Source organism: Oreochromis niloticus, linkage group LG5, assembly GCF_001858045.2.
Source record: "Oreochromis niloticus isolate F11D_XX linkage group LG5, O_niloticus_UMD_NMBU, whole genome shotgun sequence".
NCBI lineage: Eukaryota > Metazoa > Chordata > Actinopteri > Cichliformes > Cichlidae > Oreochromis > Oreochromis niloticus.
In genome coordinates this window covers 970,881-996,710 of record NC_031970.2, presented here as the reverse complement: position 1 = coordinate 996,710, position 25,830 = coordinate 970,881, and the positions used below count along the sequence as shown (strand labels likewise).

Below are 25,830 nucleotides of genomic sequence, written 5' to 3'. Positions count from 1 at the left end.
AAGACACTGTTTTTTTAAAACATACGCCTAGAAAGAACACACCGGGCGTCTCACTGCGTGATAGTACATTAAAGAAAAAAATAAAGAATAAAAAAATAAATTAAAGGGTGGTCCTGTCGAGTGGTTGGATTTTTGAATTCAGACTATTTCTTATCACAGCTGTAATGTTGTTGTTTTTTTCTGCCTAAAATATTGACTGTTTGTTGTTTTTCTACCGTAATTTTTTCACTAACTGATAGATTGTTTTCTTTTATTACAGTTTTTATTATTGTATAATGTTTGATTTCTTTATTACTTTATTACTACATTGTTTTCTTTTATTACAGTTTTTTCTATTATTGTTTTTATTACTCTTGAAGTCTGTATGATGTGGCTGTATAATATATATGCAACATTTTTGATAATAAATACAATTGACTCGATTAAATCATGCTCTCATATCGTCTTTTATTATAACCACTAGTACACATCAGTATCCTTGTTGCACACATACATAATCGCTACAGTCTGCCACAGGCTCTATGTTGTTGACAAAGCGACACACCATAGCATCGTTACAAGTTAAATTAGTAGAATACATGTTAAGCAAGCGTGAATAAGATACACCATTTTGTATATGAAATAAAAAAAATACACAATGTTGACCGCATGTGATGGAGAAGTCATTCTGCACTTGTTTTCCTGAATATAAAATAGTGGAACAGTTTTTTAGAACAAACACCTTTATCTCTGGTGGAAAACGGTCTAGCGAGTTTCCAAAACTATCAAAAAAATAACAGCGTTTGTCTCTCGAAATATAAACAGCAAGCCAGTGTTCCCCGGGCATTGTAGATGGGTGAGTGTTTACAATAGCCATAGTAGGCAGTCTTTGAAGCTGTGCATTGGGTAGCTGATCGCTGGCTAACACCCCTAGAAAATGGGTGTTTTTATTGATAATCCTGCCGATCACAGATGTTAGCTCTATAGTGTTCATGACCGTGTTTGCTGTCTCAATAGTAATCCAAGAGCACCTGTCTCATATTAGATATTTCAATGACTGAATCAAATACCGAATAACACAAGATGTTCATTGTGCGGGGTAGCGGGTTTCTGAAACGGGCTTCAAGCCTCACGTTCCCAGTTTTAATTAACGATACATTGCCTGAATGTCCTTCGTCAGCTTCCAGATTGAAACAGAATAATGTATACCCGTTACCAAAGTCGTTACGCGATATGGCAAGTGCCCTGCCCTTTAAATGTCTTCCAGTGGTTTGTATCAGCTGATAGAATTCTCTGGTATACTGTTTTCTCTGAAAATTTGGCTGGAACGGTTTAGCATGATAAGCCTGACCATCAGCGTATAAAGAAATGAATTCTACATCACAGTTTTCGAAATTAAATGGGTTACGGGTGGGACTTCCTGTAAAAGCTTCATTATCAATGAATGCAATGATGACAAATTTAGGTATCCTGCCCATAAATAAATTGTCATTAGTTGATATTCGAGACCCTGCTGGTATGGAGAAAGTCTTTAAAGATACTCTGTCTATAGCATATTTTGCGTTTGCATGGTGCAATGCCTTGCTGTGTGCAAGTCTGACGCTCGGTGATATACTAACTTTCTTGACAAAGAGACTGGCTGAGACAATTTTAACTCTGTACGCATTGGCATCCGCTGTCATGAGAGCAAATTCGTCTTTAGAGCGCACAAATTTCAGTGACAGGTCGATTCCATTAAGTAACAGTTTTTCTTGAAAAAACAGATCTGCGTGTACGGGAGCTATCAATTCAACAATGCTGCTATTCGCTGTATATTCGCCTCTGGTCACAAGGCCTTGGTTGTCCCCTTCTATGGATGTGTCATTCATGTGTGATGCTGTATCCTTACAGAATAACCCTGTGCTGAACTGTGTGTCTAAAGTGTCCTTATTATAATTGATAAGACATTCTATCACACCTCTGTATGGATATGTGTTGGATGATTGACTAATGAGCGTGTGTCCCAAATTAACATCGACTTGACTAAATAAGCTGCATCCGGGATAATTAATAAATCCCACGTTAGCATCTCTAGCCAGGTTTGAGCCATTAGCGTTTGTGATTCTCGCACGTGTGTAGATATATGTGTCATTTAGATCCAGGTAGTCTTCGCCGGACGATGAGATGTAAAACTCGATCGGGCCTCCATCGGTGATTGCCGAAACAGGAGGTATTTCAATAAACGTACTTTTCTCAATGCTGGTCTGTGTGTAGGGAACAGTAAACAGGTCCAGCTCTGTTTTTACACATTCTCCAGATTGACTGTGTAACAGTGCCATTTAGAATATGTCAAACGCTGTAGTTTTTGAACGCTTGGTTCTGGGTCTTTTCACTCCGCGTGACGGTGTCCATTTGTTGGATCTTCTGGCTGGTTTTGTGGTTTTACGCTTTCTAGATGGTATGCGTGCTGTGGGTGGGGTTTTTGAAGAATTGGGCGTATACACATACACTCCGTTACCGTCCTGCTTAGTGGTTGTGGGCTTAGTTATGTTGGATATGACATCAGACACTATTCCTGACGCTGCAGTTTTAAGGTGGGGTTTGAGTATACCGACTCCTTTTTTAAACAACGGTACTGCAAATCTGAATAAGCTGCGGAACAATCCACCCAGACCTGCGCCATATTGCGTGCTGGTCCCTATATACCCCCCCAAATCACCCCCGGCTTGGCCGATGTAATATTTTAGATATTTTGTCTCGTCTGTGTTGTAGACAGCCATCCTTTCTTTTTTAAAATTGTTGTCTTATCGGATGGAAGTGTAGCTTGACAAACACCTTACCGTATAAAAAGGGTATATGCTGATTCTGATCGTCTTTCAAATCAATTTCTATGTCGTCGATTAATGTCTTTGACACAGGTGTGTAGTGTGGAGTGTCAAATTGTAAAATGGCTACTCGCCGGACATCGTCTGTGATATTTATAGCCCTTAATAGCCGCGCGTGGGCGTCACCCACAAGTTGATAATCGGCGATATCTGCATAAATAAACATGTTGTATTTTCCCCCGTATATGTCAGCAGGATGCGGAGCATATGTGTTTTTATAATGAAGTACAAATGGTTCTCCTTTTTTGAATCCTAGGATTTCTGCCAGTCTCCCTCTAAATGTGAGAACGCTGCCTCTAGGCCCCATAACACCGACATAGTTACTAACGGTGTTGTATTGTGTTTTAATGTCCGCCGTGCCTGGCTGCTGTTGGCATTTCAAATTAAATTCTTTTATTATCTGCTCCACAGAGGTATAATGACCCACAGACAGCTCAATCGTCGTTGCGGATAGGACGTCATCTTTGACAGGGTTATAAATTTCTACTCGCGAATCTGCTTGTGGAAAAGACAGCCAAGTGCGCGGGTACTGTATCTCTATAACAGCTACTTCATACTGATGATTCAAAACAATAGGTTTTGCTAACTTTGTTCTAAAATTAGATATCTTATTGCCTGGGTAAACATGAGCTGACGCATTTGAGAAGAGGGTCACATAAAAACCAGCCTTGTTGTTCTTTTTATCCATCCTTCTTTACTCTGTCTCTGCACGGTGGTGAATGAATGACTGCAGAGCTGTGTCATCAGGGTTAATCACACCTCGATGATGTCTTTTTCTGGAATCCATGAATTAAAACTTGTTGGCCATCCTAACCATTTTACTAGAGCCATCTTTTTCCGGCCCACCTTTTTTCTAGCCAATATGCTTTCAATTTTAAATGTTTTGTTTTTATCAACAATCACCCGTTGTATTTCAGGCTCATAAAATGTACCTTTCAACACCTCTCCTGCTAGATCGGCTAGTCTGTACACTGGGGGCTGTCTCCCTATACGTTCTTTGACTGTGAAAATCTCATCGGTGTAGGTTTGTTCGTATCCTTTTCGAAACACTCCTCTCAGTTTTGATATTCGTACTGTGTCGCCAACATTAAATTTAAAACACACTTTCCTCTGAGGCTTGGTTTTGTACAGGGTGTTAAAGACCTGCTTCTCATTATCCTTATTTACCTCAGCCGGAGCCATATGGATAGATCTGTGATAAGCATTGTTATATGCCTGTGTGAGCACGGGGATGACGTGTACATATCTCCTTGAGTTGACGGATGTTAAGTACTTCCACATTCTACCCTTGAAGCTGCGGTTGAATCTTTCAACAATACTAGATTTAACCTCACTAGCTGTTGAGAAGTGTTTGATGTTATATCGCTTCATTAGCTGTTTAAAGGTTGTATTATAAAACTCTTTGCCTTCATCTGTTTGTAGTTTCATAGGGATCCTTCCCTCAGCAAGTATATCCTCGAAAGCGGCTGCTACGGCTGGGCCCGTCTTGGTTGTGAGACATCTAACCCACGCGTATTTTGAGAATACATCTATACATGTTAGTAGGTATCTAACATTATCATTATCTGTCATGTATTCAGACATGTCAACCAGATCGGCTTGAAACTGTTTGTCGATTCCATTAACCAATACTCTATTTCTGGGAAAGTGGATCCTAGCTGGTTTATGGAGTGTGTAAGTGTCGTCTCGTTCTAAATAATGTTTAACCTGTGATAATGAGGGTTTTACACCTATTGCCTCAGCGGTAGCTATACGGAGCTTATTTAAACTGGCCAATCCAGCCGGATGGGCCGGATCATGATAAATTTTATACAAGGTGTTTTCCATGATGCATGCAAGACACAAATGATAAAGATGTTGGTGTTAACACGTCTTTTTATTTCATTCACACAGACAATGAATACTGAACAGCATACATTAAACCAGGTGTCTCCCAGCCCAGTAGTTACCAATCATGCGAAGCATGGCTGGTTTAGCACGTCGGTCATAACGACTTGCTTCTAGCAACTGCACAATGTTGTCGTTAATTGCGCATACTATATGTTCTGATGATCTCAGTTCGGTCATGGTGTGTTCTGCAATCCGGCTGAATTGTGTTCCAGTCCCATCGACTGTGTACGAGCGCACAAACAGGCGTATGGCGGGGATGAATCGGTCTGTCTTGAGCCTTATCATCACATCGTCATAGTAGATGTCAAAGAAATACTCGGGCAATTCGAGCAAGCAGCTGTGTTGCACCTGACTGGGGTGAGATATTTGACATCCGTAGCATGTATCCTGTAGAAACTCGTTTAGCGCCAACATCAGCAGATGGTGGGTTGCAAGCTTGATGTCGATAATGGTTTCCTCAAACAGCCCCGATCCTGTAGGATCCTGCAGCAGCAGCTGTGGAGAGGGGGGTGGAGATGGTGGGGTCTGGATTAACAGCGATGGGGGTGGGGAGTCTGTGAGGTCCCACGGTTGCGTGTCTCGCTCTGAAAATGGGAACAATAAAATGTTATATTTTGTTGCTTAGATATACACATACACACACACACACACACACATATTTAACCTACCATTTGGTTTATTTAGTTGTCGGACGGCCTTATGATTTTAGGTTTGCACAGGGTAGAAGGCAAGCCAGTCTTCGGGCAAGTCGCGAAATCATCAAAAACAAGGCGTTTTCTAATACCCTCGTACGCAGTGTTGAGTCTATCTCTCTTGATGGCGTCGTCAACCTTGCTAAACATATGCAGCATAGCTCTCCAGTCGCACCACTGTATAAAAAACATATCCTTAAACCATGTAGTGCGCTCTTCTATGCTCAGAGGGTAAGGATTTAACCTCCAGTTTTCAACCCCTCTGGCCGCTATAAAACTTTCCCTGTCATCACATACACTGAGAAAAATAAAGTCATCGGGGGTACGGTTGAAACGATCAGCCTCGACCCTGTAAGGCTCTCGGCCTGTTGGACTGTTCCACTGGGAAACATACAGCATCTCTGGGAAGCCCACATTGTCCAAGTCCGCACAAACAACAGTGCGAAAGAGTTTCCAGTTTCTAGTAGACATGCGTTGTGACTCCCCCCAAAACACTCCCTCACCACAATCTACACGAAGTATAACTGCTCCGTTGGTATATTTAACGGTATACACATACCCGTTACTGCCTCGATATTCTAACTTAAATTCAGTCCCATCTACGACGTTTTCACAGCGTTGCTTTTTGCGGTGAGGGCCCCGGCATACGCCTGTAGACGTACCTAGAGCTTCTGTTGCTTGGGCGATGTCCAGGCTGCTCGTCATGGTTGATACAGATGTCATCCTGCACTCCTTAGTTAGTTAGTTAGTTAGAGGTGTTCTTTAGGTTGCGCTGTCGATGTTCCAAATGGTGAAAGAGACCGTTTTTATATGTATTGGAGCAGTCCTCTAGGAGGTGTCGTTACCGCCCCTTGGGGTTGGGATTGGTTTCAGGTGACCTCTGAGATGCAGAGATAAAAGGTGTAAACAAAACAAAAGGTAATGCCTGTTTGGAGGATGGTCGGTAGAAAGTGTAATGGCATGATAAAAGGTGAAAGTGTAATGGTGGCACCGATGGACCTGGCACCGCCGGCCCTCTGACATAAGATAATGGAGACTGTTTGTATTGAAAACTATGGCAGTACAATTGAGATGCTCTTGATAAGGATGACCTCTTCTGCTGACTGTAGGGGGTCTAACTGTAACCCCCCTCTGTCTAGCTGTTGCAGAATTAAGAATCCCTGTTTATTTCTAAAGGAATGCCTGCTGTTTGTGGTATTCTGTTTGAAATGTTCCTAAAACAGTTAAATTAAATGCTGTGTGTGAATATGTGTTTTTAGAAGGTGGAAAAACTTTGTTTGAAACTATTAACCTCTGTGTGTTTCAGAGCACTAAAGAAAAAAGCAAAATGCTCCTAAAACAGTTACATTAAATGCTGCGTGTGAATGTGTGTTTTTTTAGAAGGTGGAAAAAACTTTCTGTTTAAAAACTATTAGCCTCTGTGTGTTTCAGAGCCCTAAAGAAAAATACCATAAACTAGTTAAATCATCTATGTCTAAATAACAGAACTCTGAGACCTATACAATCCTTTAAAAAAGAGTTTAATTAAAACACATAATGGTTTCATTAAATAAAACGCTATTAAACACATGTAAACTCATATGACCCCTGAACTCACAAGTCCGTTCACGCGCAAAGTCCGTTCGTGCGCACACATGAACGCGGAGGGGGATAGGGGAGGGGGGGATGCGGGTGTGGGGGAGGGGCAAAAAAGCTACAGGTATAATACTACTCAGGTGGATTCATAAAGAGAGATCAGCAATAAAAGGAATGAAGTGTTTCCTCAGCTGGAGGCAGAACCAGCAGCTGGACTGTTTCCCCACAGGTGGACTCACAGGTGAGACACCTGCAGCTTTACTGACACCCAGTGGACACAGCAGGAAACTGCAGCAGCTCAGACAGTAATTCAAGTGTTTATTCAGGGCTGCTGTGGCTCATTAAAAACTCTGGAATTCAAATAAATGAAGGTCTTCAAATGTCTCATATTTCTCCAAAATCATTAAATTGAAGTTTTTTTCAGACTGGAAGGAAAAATGAAGCCAAGAAGAATTTTTTCAGTCAGTTTTTAAAGTTTCACTCGCTCAGCGTCTCTCCTCTTATCACCGCTGATCAGACACATTTATTTATTTGAAGATGCAGTTAGCGGCTGACACGCTGATGATGCTCAGTAGATCTGATCTTTGTATCTGGATTTATTTGACAGGGACAGTGTTCATGTTCATGGACATCAGGATAAAAACAGAAGATAGAAACCTGCCAGATTTGAGCTAAACTGCTCATTTCCATGTGTAGTCCCTGGGCAGTGTCACATGACTCTATCCAACATACAAAGACACACAGACACACAAGAAAAGCCAGAGAAACAAAGACAAATCCAAACAATCCATCATACTGAGTTAAAGTGATCACAGGTCTGCTTTGTTGGAGATGAGCCTTCAAAGTGGAACATGTGGACTGTTCCTTTATTACTACCACTGAAGGCCACGCCCCTCTGGTCATGTGATCATGTGGTTTGTAGGAACGCTCCTCTTCCTCAGAGGATCCACCTGTGCTTCCTCTCCTCTCTCCTCCACCTGTTACAGTGAGGGAACGTCCTCCATGATGGAGGAGCTGCTGGAAAGTGCTGAGAGTTTCCTCCAGAGTGAGACCTCTGTCACAGTTCAGAGGATCTACGGCAGCAGAGACCTTCATGGACACTAAAAGTCTCAAACACACAACAACAACATCACACTGACTCCACTCTGACATCACTGATCAATAATCAAAGAACACACAGATCAAACTGATTGATCAGCCATCAGAGGAGTCGGATCAATGGAGCTGCTTCTGTTCCTGATGTCCCCTGTTTGATCCTGGACCTGAACTCTCCCTGCAGAGGAGACACAAGACAGTCAGACACACACACACACACACACACACACACACACAGAGACTTGAACAAAAACACAGATACACAAACCTTTGACTGTAAGTTGCACCGTTTTCCTTCTAATCACACCATTCCTCACAACATCACATCTGTATCTCCCACTGTCTCTCTCTGTGGGGTGTTTCAGGGTCAGACTGAGGTCTCCAGTTTTCAGCAGGTCTTCATTCATCTTCGTTCGGTCTCTGTAAACCTGGTGCTGTCTGTGAGGCTGGTCAGAGCCGTTCTTATACTGGTGGACCATTATTAATGGTTTAGGTTCAATGCGCTCCCACTCCACTCTACCATCTTCAGGCAGGTTTTCTGTTGTTTTGCAAGGCAGCTGGACAGACTCCGCCCCCTCCTCCACCTCCACCAGGCAGACTAAGATTACAACAAATGCAACATAATAATAAACTTAGTGGCACAGATCATGTAAATGTCAGTTCTACTCCATTTTTTATTTCATGCCAGAACCTGCTGATATATTTATATAAATTTATATTTAACACAGCTGAACTCTGAACATCACACTGCTGGAATAAAAACTACTTATTGTTGAGTTTTGCTGGAGGTAGAACACACCATGGGCACTGTGTTCCAAATTATTATAAAAATATTATAAAAACACGATTTTTGTGTCATAAATATGATTGATATATTGATATGATTTGATTTTTGTTTTCAGTTAAACTCATGGATGGTGTTGTGTCTAAAAGCTCTTTGGATCAATCTCAGACACCTGTCATAATTAGTTTGTCAGGTGAGCCCAGTTAAAGGAAAACTATTTAAGAAGGATGTTCCACATTGTTAAGCACACCATAGGTTCAAGCAATATGGGAAAGAAAAAGGATCTTTGCTGCAGAAAAGTGAAAAGAGCGCAATGCCTTGGATATTGTATGTATGTTCATTATCTTTTTAATGTCTATTCATTTTTAATTGAGTAGCTTTTGGTTTCAGTAAATATGACCTCATACTGCTGCAAATTCAACAAATGACCTGTTGAGTTCTTTACAACCAATGAAACTCTGTTAGAATAATGTGGAACTGTGCATTTGAGGGTTTTTTTTTTTACTTTTGCAAAAAGAATAGTTATGATTGAGAGGTTTGTTCAATGTAATTAGAATTGTGATCTAACAGCTGATGACTTGAAAATGATACTGGCTGTCATTTGTATAATAATTTGGACAGCTGTGTATAAGGTTTAGATTATGATCTATATCAATTGATAAAAGTGTGCTTAAGGTTCTGTATAATGCAGTTTGTCAGGTATGCTGCTGCATTGCAGCCTTTAGTCTTAATAATTTTAACTTCAGGTCAGTGATGATTGGAGGGAATTTTACTGCAGTCACAGAAATCCTAAACAGGGAGGATGTCATGGTCCCCGTGTCTGCCCGGCCAGCTCCACTAGGCCACATGTGTTTTGTGTACATTCTCATCTCTCCTCCCTGCCAGGGCGGAGCTCACTGCAGGCTCCCGCCCTTGGCACACACCTGCATCTCGTCAGGCTCTGATTACGGGTTGGACTCTTAAGGCCGGGATGCAGACAGCCTCACCACTGGATGATTATGCTAGACACGTTAGTGAACCTCTGCCTCGAATCCTTAGGCTTTGTGGACTTGCTGCGATCTCTGTGTGATTGTGTTTTCTCCTGTGCACAGTTTTCCCCGGACCCGTGACCAACCTGTTATTTCAACTGCTGTGGAGAAGAAGAGCTAGCGTGTTTGTGACTCCAATCCTGGACCTCCCTTTCGGACCTAGGACCCCCGTTCCTCTCACTGTATATATCTGCACTTGGTGGTTGTGTAAATAAACGTTGCTTTCCCTGAACCCTGCTCTGCGCCTGAGTCCTACTACACCGCATGACAGAGGAGGAAAGAGTTCATCTGAATCACAGCAGAAAAATATAAGAAAATAAGATTTTATTTTATATATTATGGGATAGATTAACTAAGTGATGCAAATTATTATGATGTCACAACCACAGGTTGAATCTACTAAAAATGTACTTTAATTTATATACACCAACCAACCAACACTTTGCAGAGGTCAGTGCAAATTAGTGGCTCAAAAAATAGCGCGTGAGCTCAGGTTTAAGGCATGAGTGTGAATGCACACATCTCTAATGATTTTTAATAGCAAACTAATGATAAATTCAGGTATTAACCCTTTCATGCATGAATTATGAAAAACTCAATCAGGGTACTTTTTCTTAAGTATTTTTATTCTGTTTTATTCATCTTTATGAAAGATGAATAAAAATACTAAAGAAAAAAATCCCGATTGAGGTTGTCATAATTCATGCATGACAAGGTTAAATAACAATAACTACAATGAAAAACGTCATACATCAGATGGGCTCCAATCAGGAGCCAGATACTCTCTGCTAACATATCATATGGAGTCCAGCGTGCAGGAAACACTCCATCAAGTACCTGTCCACACCTGCCCACACCTGCTGACCGCTCCGTCACTGACTGACGTCCCCCAGGTCCTAGTCCCTATCATCTCAGTTCCACTCTAAACACTGATACATGTTCAGCTGGACTCGGAGCCTCTGGAGACATTTTGGATATTCCAGTCATAATAACTAACAGGACAGTTTGTGCAAGGTGGAGAAAATCTGCTGCATCATCCCATTGATGAAGCATTCAGCTCCACCCTACAGTTTCTCTGCTGCCTCCATCCACCTTGGTTCACTTTGCTCTTCTTAATGTTGGAGCTCTGAATAGTCAGGCTTTTATTCTGAAGGATTTTACAACTTCCCCTCAGCTTGATTTGATGTTTTGAACAGAAACATGATGAAATCTGGAGAGGACTGTCTAGTCTGTGAACTCTGACCCCACATATGATTGTTTCAGTCAGCCCAGAGAAAGTGGCTGGGTGGGTGGAGCTTTGGCTTCAAATGCTCCCCTATTAAGGTGGATGAAGGGTGTAGTTTGGAGGTGCTGCTTGTTAAAGTGTGAAACAGCTCCTATCTGTGCAGGTATCTCCGCCCTCCTAAGACTCCATCAGAGTTGGAGCTCTCAGATGTTTCCTGCTCCATGGTTCTTATGTGTGATCACATGATCTGAGCTGCTGATTTTAAGATCCATGTTGATGATCTTACTGACTCATTTGCCACAGAGTTCCTCAGTACAGTAAATTCATTGGTTTCAAACAGCGTGTTGTTGGCCTACATATAACTGTGGGCTTCAGTATGAACTCCAGGCTTTGAGCTGATGTGTTTCTATCTGATCATTGATGGATTCTGTTTGAGATCATTTTTCCAAGTGATCAGGCAAAAGAAGCTGTGTCAGTACGCTGACGCTCTTTTCATGAGGAAACAGGAGAAACATGTTCATCAGTGTTTCCTACCACCACTGGTATTCCTCCTCCCTCACACACACAAACACTCTGAATGATCTGAACCTCCTTTGTACATCCACTTTAGATTCAACTGCACCTTTTAAGATCAGGACTAAACGTGGTGCTCGCTCGCTGCCCTGGATTCACAAAGACATTCACAGTCTGAAAAGACAATGCCGGAGGGCAGAAAGGAGACGGAAGAAGGTGAATCTTCAGCTGCGTCATCAAGAAATGAAAGCATGAACAACTGCTTTCAATGAACAGGTGAACGAGGCGAGGGCCGGCTATTTCTCTCCTTTAATTCATTCTAATAAGCACAGCCCAGAGCTCTTTGGAGCTCAGTGGAGCGTCTTTGACATCCTGCAAGTTTTCATCAGATTACGGCATCGAGTGAGGGACGTCTTCACTTTCTAAACTTTCTGAAGGATCAAATGAATGAGAGGAAATCCAAACAGCAGCTCCTGATTCTTTTCTTGATGTCCCCGACCCCAGCCACAATATCTGATCTTCTTTTCTGCCAGTCTCTGTGGAGGAGCTTTGAAGGACTGTGGCACAACTGAAACGCTCATCAAGCTGTGTAGATATGATTCCTCCAAAGTTCCTGAGTGAAGTTTGGGATGTCCCTGCCCCTCGGCTGCTTCCAATAATGAACACTTGTCTGTCCTCTGGCTGTGTCCCAGAATACTTAAAGACAGCCTGTGTGCAAGCACTCATCAAAGATCCAGCCTCCATCCTTCTGACTACAACAATTACAGAGCCAGCTCAAAGTTTCCTTTTAGAGCAGAACTTTTGGAGAACACTGTCTGTCTGAAGCTTCTTGAAGCGTTACGTCCATGCTAGAACTCCACTTTGACTCTGACTGTGGATCCTGCTGAAGCTTCTCCAAATAGTGGAGAAATGAAGACCTCCACAAGATCAGCAGACCCAGCTCAACAATGTCTGCAGGTGCTAACAGGTCAATCTTTGAGACGCTGAATGTTCCCAGTTTCCTGCTGTGAAACTAGAAGTGATGACTATTATTGTAACAGCACTACAGCTGGAACTGCTGACAGGGCTGGAGATGAACTGGATTCTGATTTCAGTCACAGTTTTGGCTTTCAGTCGTCATCAAAACACTTTGTTTCATTCATGTTGCTCTGAAGCTTTCCTTTCTTCTCATTGACGTGTTATGAACCAATCACAGCCCTTTCCTTTACAGCGCTCTGCTTTCACCCCTCCCTAAAAGCCCAAATTCACTCTCAGTTTAGTTCAGCTGGAGCCAAGATGACACAGAGAGCCTTTGGTCCATGAGATCTATCTAGGAGACATCAGTAACATCAGGTTTGTGTGAGCCGTCCTGTAGAACGCTTACATACAGCTGCTTCTGTCTCTGATCTCTGAGTATCTCTCAGCTTCAGCTGGGACTCCACCCAGGTGTTGGTTGGTTGTTGGCACAGGTGTAGAGCTGCTGCAGTGACTCACAGCTGCTTTCATCCAGTTTAAATTCAATGGTGACTTTAAGCGTGTTTCATGTATGAAAGCCAATAAAGACAGAATGAGTGGTCAGAGGTGTCATAATGAGATTCATGGTCAGATTTACTAACAGTTCAAAAGCTGCTGTCTGAATTTACTAAAGAGCTGCAGGTCAGTCTGGGACTGAAACATGAGGAGCAAACTGGTGCCATGCTGCAGTCACAAACATGAGCTGATGGCTGATCTACCAGCAACGTGCTGCTTTATATACAAACATGCAGCCAATCATGACTCTGTCAGAGCAGCCAATCAGAGGAAAGCAGCAGATGAGGGCGTGTGAGGCAGAGAGTGATGGAGCAACCAGAATAATCCACAGTAAGCTCAGGTTTCACTGATGAGTTTCTCTGTGGAAACAGTTCAGATCAATGAGAGGAGGCTGAAGGAGGATCAATATGTTTGTGATATCAGGGAGAACTCTGCTGATAGAAGCTGCTGGGACTGTGTGAGGTCCTGAGGACTGAGACTCAGGTGGAGCTCAGGATTGATCAGAGGAGAGCTGCATGATTACAAAGTGAACTGTGAGGATCAGCTGACTGTACATGAACATGATTTAGCATCAGATCTGATCAGTTACACACTCTGATAACATCTCCCCCTCTCTGTGCAAATACATGAACACTGCTAGAAGCAACAATCACAACCACATCAGGATCAATCACATTTTGATTGCTTTTTGTGTTCCATTGAGAACAATCTGCAGTAAAGTGTGCGTCACAGACCTGATTTATTTCAACACTTTACTCCAAACTTTGAAAGTGAAACTCCTACAAACACATATGAAATAATCCAGCCACAGAAACTGTCCACAGCTTTCAGTCTCCACATTTACTGTGAAGCTCTGCAGGAAACCCTGACAGCAGCTTTCTAGCTCCAAAGCAGGTTTAGCTCTGGTGCAGAGTGTTAGTGACTCTGCCCGTGGACACAGTTATTTCTGCAGGTGACCTTGTTACAGGTGGATTTGGAGGAGATTCCCTTTCAGAGCACTCAAAGCTTTGTGGCAGGGAGTTTACTGCAGACTGCAGCATGTTTAATACCAAGCATGATGTGAGCCTGATGTGGCTGATAGCTGCTTCTAGCAGTCTTCATGTATGTGGAATGAGAGGGGAGATGTTATCAGGACCAGTTGCTGATTGGACGTCTCAAAGCTGTGAGCGCAGTGCTGAAACTTTGGCTCTGTCCTGTAGCTCTTCACTCAGTCCTCACCCTGAGTGTTTAGAGCCCAGCCCCACATATTCCTGCTCCTCAGGAATTCTGGGATTTGGAGGAAACACAGCTAAACTGACCTGAAGCTGACACGGAGGTCAAGGGGGAGGAGCCACAATACAAGCTGCATCCAGCCAATGGGTGCACTGTTGAGCCTGAGCCCATGGATGTGCAGAGGGTCACATGTTTAGTCCCATTTGTAGAAATGTGTCCATAATGAAGACAAATGCAGTCACACAGCTCTGCAACAGCACAAATCACTTTGATGGAGTTTGTTTGTGCTGCTCTCAGATCTGTACAACACTGACATGTGTGTCAACATGCTGCAGACTCACAAAGATGTGCCGTGTTAGCTTCATGTGTCCATCTGACACTATATTATAGTGACTTGAAGAAATCCCTGCAGCATCACATGCAGAACAAACAGAGGCCACGTGTGGCACAGTTCCTGTAACGGGATGAATCCGTGGATGTGTCGGGATCTGATGCTGAATCATGTTGCTGTTCTTTTCCACATGGTACAGGTCAGCTGTTCCACACAGATTTCAGCTTTCTAGAAGAGTTAGTCTGGAATAAAGCAGCTCTCCTCTGGACCAATCCTGCCTCCAGCTGAGCCGTCACACACACACATTCACACACAGTCCCAGCAGTTTGTAGCACAGCAGTGATCCTTCTATCAGAAACATGCTGCTTCTCCTTCATCCTCCTCTCATTGATCTGAATCAGCTGTTTTCACAGAGAAACGCTGCACAAATCCTTCACTCCACTATTTCTGTCAGCAGATGACTCGCTCTATCATGGCTGCTGCTCCTTTTTCACTCATTTGTGCTTTGAATCAAATCTGTTTCTCATCATCACCATGAACAGGCTGCTCATCAATCAGCACATTAGCTGTAGATCAGCTGCACACTGATGAAGATGCTCAGACAGACGGGCACACAGAGGACTTTATGATCTGTTCTTAAATTCAGTCCAACATGGATCATTTCAGAGTCCAATCATCTCTGGAAACTTGTGCTTACATGGCACACGGTGCGCTGGGCTACTTCAACAAATAGCACTACACCTCTGGTTGTCAGCTTCATCTCTCCATCGCTCTCCCCGTGGCTACAGTACAAGTGAGCTGACACATCCATCAGTGGAGACTGTGGGCCAGTAAGGAGCAGCAGCTGCCTGCAACATGGGCTTTACATTGAAAACAGCCACAAGTCTGGGCCTAACCACGCCTTTGGACTTCTTCTTCATTTCCATGAGATTTACATTTCAGGGAGTTCCCCTGGAAAAAGAGCCATTTTGAAAGCTGTTTGCTGACTTCATCAATAATCTGCTTCAATCATCCAGATGAGAATCCTGAGAATGGAGCAGCCCTGATAGCAGCTCATAGGATCACAGTGTTTTTCATTCAGCTGATTGATTTCACAGGTTAGGAGGTGAACAATCTAACTGTGCTCCTCCTTCCACCTTTGGACCACTCATTTAGTGACAGCCAGGATTTGACAATCAGCTGTGACACAGGAAAACATGAGGTGGGAAACTCTGGAGAAGATTTGCTTTTCTCTACAGGGGAGGCTCGCACATCTAATCTGCTCACAATCACTCAACTCACTTCAACAACATGCTGACTCAGTCATTTCTGCACGTTTCCTCATGTTACAGCCCTGACTTCAGTTCAGCTGAGGAGGAGATGAGGGAGGAGAGGAGGAGAAGATCCAAAGAGGAGGCAGGGGGAGAGGCTCAGGAACAGTTAGGATCAGAGACTTTGAGCCATCATGGACTCCCACTCCTTCCATCCAGCCCTGTGTGGATCAGCAGCTCCAAAATGTCTGCTCACTCATGTTCTTACTGTCTGTGCTCTTCTTTCATTTCACTCATTATATATGAACGGCTCCTAAATCACACTGGATATGGATTTTCTGTCCATCCACACTAATTCTCTTCATTCTCACCTGATTGTTTGGATGCTCTTTGATAGCACATTGAAAATCCTCACAGTGACTTCTATTGCCACACTGACTGGACAAATACAAAGTTGAAGGCTTCATGTGTTTGGCACCAATAATACTTTGGTAGGTCTGAATTGTGTTTTGAACCATCTCTCAGGACCAAAGTCTTTTTGCTTCATTCACAAAGAGCTGAAGGCTTTTTACCTCACAGTTTGTCCTTTGATATTATTGGATGATGGACTATGGAAAACACAAATGTGCACTTCTTAATGGCTCATATGTGCTGTGAAAGAGCTCTTTGTCATCTTGAAGCCTTTTCAATAGTTTTTCTTTGGCTGTTTGTAAAGTTTTCTGTGTGAACTCTCAGGAATCTGGAGCAGTCTAATAGAAGTCTACTGGGGTATAGAGGGAGGAGCTTCTGTCAGACTCTTTCTGATGAGGAACTGAAGCCGCTCTCATGGTCTCATCAAATCCATCAGACTCTGCTGAGAAAAACAGTCATGTGACCTCTCAGAACAAACAGCCTGTTAGTTTCCTGCTGCCTCCATCACTCACTTTCATTCACTCTCAATCACACCAACATGTTAAAGCAGCGCTATAGCTCACCTGGCTGAGCAGGTGGACTGAAGGCGGGGCTTACTACAGGTGCCTGTGTGTCCCTCACTCTCTCCCCACTTTCCTGTCTACTCTCTGCACCTATATAATAAAGGCAAAAATGCCTCCAATAGAAATCTTTGCAAACACAAAGTCCCACAGCAGCCCCGTGTTCTCCGGCTAAAATGAGAGTTTTTGTCAGTGGAGTCTGGTGGCTTTAACCACACAAACATTACAGCTGCGCTCAAATATCACAAAGAGCTGTGACAGCAGAGAAACACATGAACATCCTCCAAATATCATCTAGAAATAGAAATCTGTCCACTGTGGGACATGTGAGGCTGACATTAATATGTCTTAAAGTGGGAGATGAAGAAATGATTCCAGGGCCCAAATCATGGAGACAAACATCAATCCACACTTCACTTTGTTTCATGTCTCTAAAGTGGGAATATTTCAGTGTGATGAACAAACGGCCTCCAACAAATAAAGCTGATTTTCTTTTCCTGTCTTTTCTCCAGCGGCCTCAGCTTCTTCCTCTTTCCCCTGTCTTCTTCTGCAGACGCTCCTCTGTAGCTTCAAGCTGTTTCTCTTTACAAGGAGAGCTGCAAACCTTTGCATCCAGCCACAAACACCCCATGGGCTCCTCTGGATCATCACACTTATCATTTTCATAATAAAAGCCTCATATTTATGGCTGCTCCACTCTGACATATGACAACATCCAAATGACTGGATCAAAGTGTTTGAATGATCTCAGCAGCTTTAAAACTATTGATATTTATACATTTACATTGATTTGGACTAAACTAACAAAACTATTGATTTGATCCAAACTCAAATCATGCCAGAGGCTTTTATTTTGAAGTTAGGATCATTTTTAATGGTCTTCTTAGTCTGTTCATTTAAACACACAGTTGCTCCGCCTGACATTTTTGGCTTTTAGATCAAAACATAAAAGAATTTATTTTATTTGAATGAACTGAAAATAGATTCAAACTAAAAGCTTTTGGAGAATAAACTCCTACATGACCTCTGACCTTTGACCTGTATCTACAGCACTGACCTCTGACTTTCAGCTCCACCTTTCTCTTCAGCAGGATGTTTCCCTCCCTGCTGTAGACGGTGCAGGTGTAGGTCCAGTTGTCATCATCTGTGGGGTATTTCAGGGTCAGACTGAGGTCTCCAGTTTTCAGCAGGTCTTCATTCATCTTCGTTCGGTCTCTGTAAAACTGGTGCTGTTCTTCAGGCTGGTCAGAGCCGTTCTCATACACGTGGAGCTTCCTGTTGTTATAACTTCTATAATTCTCCTTCCACTCCACTTTAGCGTCTTCAGGCAGGTGAAGTGTGGTGTTGAAGGGCAGCTGGACAGACTCCACCCCTGAATCCACCTCCACCTGGGGGACTGAGAGGACAACAAAGCACAACATGAGCTTGGATGGAGACATTTGTGTTGACTCTAACAGGCTGAATGCTGCTGCTTCACTGGGAGCTCACTGTTAGATAGAAAGTGGTCAGTGTGAAGAGGAGACGCAGCAGAAAGATGAAGACTGACAGGAAGAAAGCAGTGAACAGACTGTTGGAGCTGCTGTTAGTGGGACAGGACTTTATTCAGTCTCTGAGGACCAGATTTGACTTGATGAAGCAGAGAAACACAGTCTGAGTGTTTCTGTCACACTCACTTCATCACACAGCTCAGTTTGACAACATTTGGAAGAATTTGATAGAAGCCTTCCTTTAGTAAAAGCACCAATAAAACACCATGAAAACACCTCACTACACACAAAACTGCAGTACTGGCAAATTGGACATAAAGTCTGAAAAGTCAAAGTACTTATTGTGCAGAAAAATGTTCCCATCAGTGTCTATGGATCAATATTACTGCTGCACATGTTTAAGGCTGAGCTCATTTCAAATCCTTTCTATTGTGTTGAATCTGCAGTAATGCATCATATTCTATAAAATCATATGTTTGTAGTGGCTGTCCTGTGAGGACCACGTATCTCTAAATAAACAGCTGTTAATGAGCTCACAAACACAGGCCTACAGCTGGATTTGAAAAAGTCCATTCAATAGAAAATCAACAATCACAGCTGGATTCAAAGGCTTGAGCTCTGTGTGACATGGTTACCTGTCAGTATCTACAGGGGGATTCAAATATGAAGGAAACATGAAGGTGGTGCATTAGAAAAACTGCTGCTTTCAAGTGCAGAGCAACAAACTATTTGAACTGATCCAACTTTATTAACACAGACAAAGATTTGTGGATCAGCTGCTGTAACATTTGTAATGAGCATTAATATTAATAAGTGTGAGTGAACAGAGCTGCTGAAACAGTGAAGCTCTCACTGACTGATGTTACGTGAGGCCTTGTTGGCTCATTGTTAGTTGGCTGCACTGAAACAGGAAAATCCAGCTGTTAGTCATAATGTTTGGGTTTGTAAAGCACTTTATAACTGAGGACAGTGTGGAGGAGAGTCTGTGTGAGTCAGCTGCACCAGTGCTTCATGGTTTGGTGTTTTTAACATAAAGTCGTCCCTGTAGATGCTTTTAGTTTGAGTGTCCTTATTTTGCCCTCAGTTATTGGTTCTCACTGTCTCCAGATCAGGTTCAAACACAGAGGAGATCAGGGCTTTGCAGCTGCTCCTAAACTGTGGAACAAAACGCAACATTAGAGACCTTCAACACCCTCCATCCTCTTCCTCTTCTCCTTATCCCAGCTAACACAGAGAGACACTCACAGCACACAGAGAGGAGTGTCGGGGGAAAGGCCCCACTCAGGTGGTGGAAATGACCTCAGGAACTTGTTGCTGTGAGGCAACAATGATCAGCACCACCATCCTGTTTGTTTCACTCATGGTTTCTCATTTTATGTTTTGGTTTTTAATCTGTTGAATTATTTCAGGACTTTGACTCATTTAAATGTGCATCACTTTGGTCAGCAGCTGTTTCAGTAACACTTTATAACACGACCTGCAAATAAGGCACAAGTAGCCTGTAGTTACCTGTAAGTTTGTGTAACAAGCAGGTTTATACAGGAAAGAGTAAAATAATTACACTGTAAGTACATTTAAGTACAGCGTCAGTCATTTTAAGTGCTGGGTTATTTCATGGGAAATTTCCAGAACAACAAACAATATTCCATCTTTGGACTTTCCGGGCCGCGGCTCATATTATGGAGCGACTCAGCCTCAGCCTAACATCCTGGTATTTTATAGCAAAGGACGCTAAGAAAGGAAATCCAGCCACACTGTAGCCGACTGTCTGCATTGTAATCAGGCTGCAGTGTAGGGAAGTGTCTACAAAGAAGCTCCAGCTGAAAGGATTTACAGCAGGTTAGTGTGATGACAGATAGAGGTGTAAATGTACTGACATGTAAAGAGTGTGTTGAGAAGGTGGAAGAGTGACGTGTGAGCAGCAGGATGGCTTCATGACAAGAACAAGCACTTCAGATGTACAGAGAAGGTCAGGAGGAGCTGCACTGTTTCTGTGTGCATGCAAACAATGGTTGGTGCAGTACATGTATGAGGACAGAGAGACAGTGGGAAGGTTTGCAGTAGCAGGGAAAGATGGGTTCCTGCTGGGGCTGGGATTACATCAGAAATCCACTCTAAGCCCCTTCTTGTTAGCAGTGCTGATGGACAGGCTGGCAGATGAGCTCAGGCAGGAGTCTCAGCAGCTCTGTTTGCTGAGGACATTGTGATCTGTAGTGAGAGCAGGAAGCAGGTGGGTGGAGGAGAGCCTGGAGAGGTGGAGGTATGCTCTGAAGAGAAGAGGAAGGAAAGACAGAATACATGTGTGTGAAGAAGCTGCAGATACGACAGTGAAGATGAAGGAGTCGAGGTGGTGATGGTAGATCAGTTTAAATACATGAAGTCCTCCATACAAAGCAGCAAAGTCCAAAAGAGGTGAAGTGACAGTACAGGCAGGATGGAGTGGGTGCACACATGTATCAGGTGTGATCTGTGACAGGAGGACAGCAGCTAAAGTCAATATGAAGCTTTACAGCCTAGTGAGGCTGTGATGATGGAGACATGACACAAAGACAGGAGGCGACCTGGAGGTGGCCGAGTAGAAGATTTGAACAAGTGAGCAGAATAGAAAGGATGGAAATGAGTGGGTGACAGGGACAGCTCAGGCTGAGGAGTCTACAGGACAAAGATAGAGAGGAAGGCTGAGACTGATGGAAACGTGCAGAAGAGGGACGCTGGATATATCGATGCACCATGTTGAACCTGCAACTACCAAACATCAAGTGTTTGTATGGAAAACCTGACACAGCCCAGGAAATGTGTTCATCCATAATATTTGTGTTATTAGTCTTTCTATAGTCACCTGAATACAACACAAATAACACACAAACCAACAATCAGCAGTGTTTGTGTTGTTTTACGTTCAGTAACCATGAAGCACAACTGCAAACATTTAGTATCACAAGTAGCAGCTAAAGCATCAAATAAATGTTCCACCTCGTATATTTACACACAAATGTTGTGTTTATTTTTACCTGTGTGTGATTTTGATTTTAGCCTCATCATTGTTTTCCACAAATATACTGCACAGCATCATTTCCTGCTTCTGTTTTTCACACTAAATCTCTCAGCTTGAAAATAATTGGTTGTTATTGGTAGAAGTTATCAAATGAAATGAAAATGATGAACAGACTTAATAACAGGACTTCAAAAAGCTCAAATCTGGAACCTTTGGTTTGTTACTGGATTAAATGAAGACATTAACTGACCTGACATCTGATACTCTGTTTTAGTAAACCCATCTTTTCTCTACTCAGCAGTTTAGTTCTTTTATTGTTGGAATCAAAGCCTCAGGTGGGATGATGTCATTTCCTGTCAGCAGAGGAAGCAGTTGTTGTTGACGGTCGCTTTGCAGCCCACAAACTCTGCACAAGCAAGAATAAAGAGCGTAGAAGACTTCAAATCCTTCCTGTCTCACAGTGTTTTTATCAGCTGATGCTCTAAAATGTTTCCTGATAGTTCAGAGCTGAAGCTCCGCCCACGTCGTTGCTTAGTTACAAATACACAAGTACATGATTGGCCCTTAAATATAATCAGACGTCACAGCACAGCTTTAACACAGCACTGTTTTTAAGCTGTTTCAAATATGACAAATAATATTGACAGATTGAGTCCACAGATGTGTTTGATGTATTTAATCAGTCACAGCACCAGTGTCCCTCACAGCTGTGGATGTGTTCAGCTTCTCCTGCTGGGTTCACTTTATATACAAACATGTGTTTATTCTAAATATTACTTTCAGTTTGGTATTATTAAGTTTACATGGACAGTTTAAAAAGTGAACTTTAGCCTTAATGAGCTGAAGCTGTAACATTGAATGAAACAAACATGTTTGATGTTATTTTTCTGTTGTTGAATATTAAATCACTTTATTACTGAATGACTGTTTCTGTCTGTCTGATGACATCACAGTCCACACTTCCTGTTACAAATCTGAGTCACTTTAGTATTTCCCACTCAGATGATGTCATTTTAATGAAAGCACTCTGCCGTCCTATCTAATCACAGTCCCAGTCTGAACCATATACTCTCCACACAGCTGCTTACTGGCTTCATATTATGTGGAGCACTAAAAGCAGCCTTTCTGTCGAGCTACTGGGAATCTACAAAACCATTAAAGAGGACAAAATGATTCTGTCTGTAGTCGCAGCATCAGATTAGTGAAAGAAACTAAAGTACTAAAAGAATCAAACTGAGTAAACAGATTGAATTGAATGTTTCTTTCTTCTTTTAGTGACGAGCCCTGATCATGTGACCCACAGGTACAAGTTATTATGAAAAGATACCAGAAAGTCTGTCGCCAAGACAACCAAGTATGACAGTGTGAACAACACAACCCTGTCACACAGCAGCATCACTGTGAGCTGCAGCATGTGCATTTAAAACACTATATTTATGAAGTTATGCTTCTATCTTACTGTCTGTAAAATATTCTGTGGAAATGACACGTCCACACTTTTTAATGGGCCCACAGTAACCAGAGATCATTAAAGCTGCACTAAGGAAACAAAGAGGAAAGACTTATAGTGTTATATCTAAGTTTGCTCTGTGACATTCATTTTGTAACACAGCTTGTAAAACTGTTGCAGTTTCCTGTCACTTGCACATGGATCCTTGTAAGAAAGCTCATTTAAATGACTGTGAACAGGGCTCGGTTGTTCTGATGTGCTGGGATTTGACCACAGCCTCCTCCAGGGTTTACTGACAATGGTCCAAAGAAGAGAAGCTGTGCAGTGAGCAGCAGCTCTCTGTGTGGAAACACCTGGTTGGTGTGGATGTTTCTAGCAGGAGAAGCAAATCTGACATCATCTCAAAGCAGTTCTTCAAACATGAAAATCACTTCACTGGATTCAAAGCCACCAAGTCTGGATCCAATAGAGCAGCTGTGGCTGTGGTGGAAGTGGATATTTGCATCATGGATGTGGAGATGACACGTGTGCAGTAACTGTGTAACACTATCATGTTAACATGGTGAAAATGTCTCCTTGTTAAAACTATACTACAAAGAATGAAGCAGCTCTGAAGGAAAAAGGGCTCCAGCCCATTACTAACAAGGTGGACCTAATGAAGTGGCCAGTAAGTGTGGTAGTAATGGCTTGTTTGTAAAAGCCAAAAATCAAACACATGATTTTAGCTCTGTACATTCGACTTTTTGGGTCTCCAGATGATAATGAAACAGATGTATTTACATCTATAACTGCTTATTCAGTTCCTGGTGGTGGGAGGTGGATTTAGGCCGACGTTCATCAAACCTAAATGAATTATTTGTCCTAATAGTAAGAGGGCCAAATGTATTAATGAGTGCTGGAAACCTCCATGTGTGTCTGTACAGGTGGAGATCACTGGAGAAGCTTAAAGCTTTGGTGCTTTTCTACTAGTTGGGACGACTCTGTGAAAATCTGCTGACAGTCTGAGGAAGTTTTTGGACTCTTGCTCACAAAGTAAAAGACATTTTACAAAGTGAACAGAAAAGAAACTTGTTCAGAGTGTAAGTGTTGTTTTGGATGCTGATGGATTGTTGAAGCTCATGTTTGAAGAGTTATGGATCGTTTCATGTTCTTCTTTTTTAAGTTGAATGAACACAGCTCAGCTCGTCTCCATGTTTATAAGCTCACATGATGCCTGTGCTCTCCACAGTTTGATCGTACGGATCAAAGTATCATTTCCAATAAGAAATGGAGAAAAGTGTTTATCACTGTGTTCATTTTATAGGTAACATGTAAAGACAGCTGAATTGTGAAACATCCATTATGCAGAAAATGACTGAAGCAGAACTTACTCAGTAATGACTTCGGCTGCTACGATACTGAAAATGATTCACAGACAATTTGCATCTTTCCTATAAAATACATGAAAGTTAAACCAGATTAAGACTCCATGATACGACCCACAGCCCAGGAAGTACAGGGTACTTGTTTCATTGTTTCCTGCAGAAACCTGACTTGTTGCTGCAAATTACAGTACAGGATACTTATTTGCATATAAATGAACTGGCTTATCGATTAACACACATGAAATAATCCAGCCACAGAAACTGTCCACAGCTTTTTGTCTGTTTGCTGCTATAGATATAATCCAGCTGATGTGGAGAACTACATGTGACACTTTGATGCAGCCATGAATCTGACTGATTTCTTTCCATTTTCAAAGGTTGATGCATCAGTTAAAGTCCTTAAAAAGCTCAGAAATAAAGAGAAAGGTTGGTTAAAGCAAAGAGAGGCACTGGCAGCATTTAAGACACTAAACTAAACTGTGTTGGTCTGCAGGACATCCTGTTCTTCTGCTTTAATGCTTTTTAAACATTTATTTTTTATGAGTATTAATGATGATTGAAGCTGTCAGCTGTCTGTCAAAGTGGACAAAGGGACGCACGCTTTTTTTACAACAGTAAAAAAAGCTCCTTCATGATGAGCAGAGAGATTCAAGAAGAGAAATCTTCACTTTAGAGTTTCTCATTGTCAAGACTCGCGGGATGAGCCGTGTGGAATTTAATGAGGACCCAAGATGCAGGCAGCTGAAGCGCTAACTGGAGACCCGGGGAAACAGAAACACGCAGGGAGAAACACGCAGGGAGAAACACAGGTTGACGCAGGGAATTAACGCAGACGAACCGGCAACAGGCAGGAGAACACACAGGGCTTAAATACACACAGCAGTAATCAAGGGATGGGAGACAGGAGGGCAAAACACCTGGGAGAAATCACAGCTGACGAGACAGGGGAAACGTAAACTGAACACACTCACATGAGACAAGGACCTTCAGAATAAAACTGGAAACAGACACGGAGGACCAGACAAGACACTGAACTTAACAGACGGACTCACGAGCAAACACAGTGACACCATGGACAGACAGAGGGAACACAGGCAGGCATAAAACAAAACCCCAATACATAGCAAACCTAAACAAAAGACATAACAGAATAAACAAGAACATAGAAACACAAAACACTGAGTCGTTTTGAAGCTGCATCAGAGGAGTTTAACCAGAACAGAAAACCATGTTTGAGGAGGAATCTGAAGGACACAGCAGTGTGTAGAGCAGCAGCTACAACCAGCAGAGAGAGCTGCACCAGATATAGAGCCTACACACTCAGCTGTTCACCAGCTAACACCTGTGACTCCACCCAGATGAAGCTTTAGCACCACACCTGCAGAAACTACCTGTTCATACTGAGGAATGAATGAGAGCATTTCAAGGTCAGGACCACCTCAAGAACCAAAGACTGATTTATCCCCACTCAGCACCTCACCCACCACACAGCATAAAGGAACAGTCTTCCAGTCATCCTGAAGTTTAACTGAGTAAAGTCTGGGACTGTTTGGAGTGTTTTGGCTCTCCAGAGATCATTTACAGATGTCTCTCTGACAGACTCACAAACTTGTAAA

The 25,830-nt window shown here is 42.5% G+C and overlaps 1 protein-coding gene and 1 long non-coding RNA gene across 4 annotated transcripts; one reads left to right on the top strand and one right to left on the bottom strand.

The window, feature by feature from the left end:
• Positions 1–4,700: 4,700 nt before the first annotated feature.
• On the bottom strand, positions 4,701–6,666 carry LOC109200358 (uncharacterized). Of its 2 annotated transcripts, none has more exons than XR_002060531.2 (2): positions 5,402–6,666; positions 4,701–5,317 (listed from the first exon to the last, which is right to left on the bottom strand). XR_002060531.2 is itself a non-coding variant. In XM_019355908.2 (2 exons), the coding sequence occupies exons 1-2, from the start codon at positions 6,146–6,148 to the stop codon at positions 4,761–4,763; spliced, it is 618 nt and encodes a 205-aa protein (XP_019211453.1). In that variant the 5' UTR covers positions 6,149–6,649; the 3' UTR covers positions 4,701–4,760. The 2 variants fall into 2 exon arrangements, 1 of the variants encoding a protein (XP_019211453.1); XM_019355908.2 differs by having other exon boundaries at positions 6,088–6,649.
• Positions 6,667–8,733: 2,067 nt separating this feature from the next.
• Positions 8,734–9,969, top strand: LOC112846856 (uncharacterized). Of its 2 annotated transcripts, none has more exons than XR_003220036.1 (2): positions 8,734–9,206; positions 9,765–9,969. It is a non-coding gene; the product is annotated as an uncharacterized LOC112846856 (long non-coding RNA). The 2 variants fall into 2 exon arrangements; XR_003220035.1 differs by having other exon boundaries at positions 8,734–9,210.
• Positions 9,970–25,830: the final 15,861 nt, after the last annotated feature.

What these genes read in the sequence shown, in the direction of transcription:
- LOC109200358 (XM_019355908.2), bottom strand. Translation starts at nt 6,148, where the DNA reads ATGACATCTGTATCAACCATGACGAGCAGCCTGGACATCGCCCAAGCA. An exon ending in CCAAGCAACAGAAGCTCTAG is followed by an intron (nt 5,318 to 6,087) that starts GTACGTCTACAG and finishes TCCCATTTTCAG; the next exon opens with AGCGAGACACGCAACCGTGG.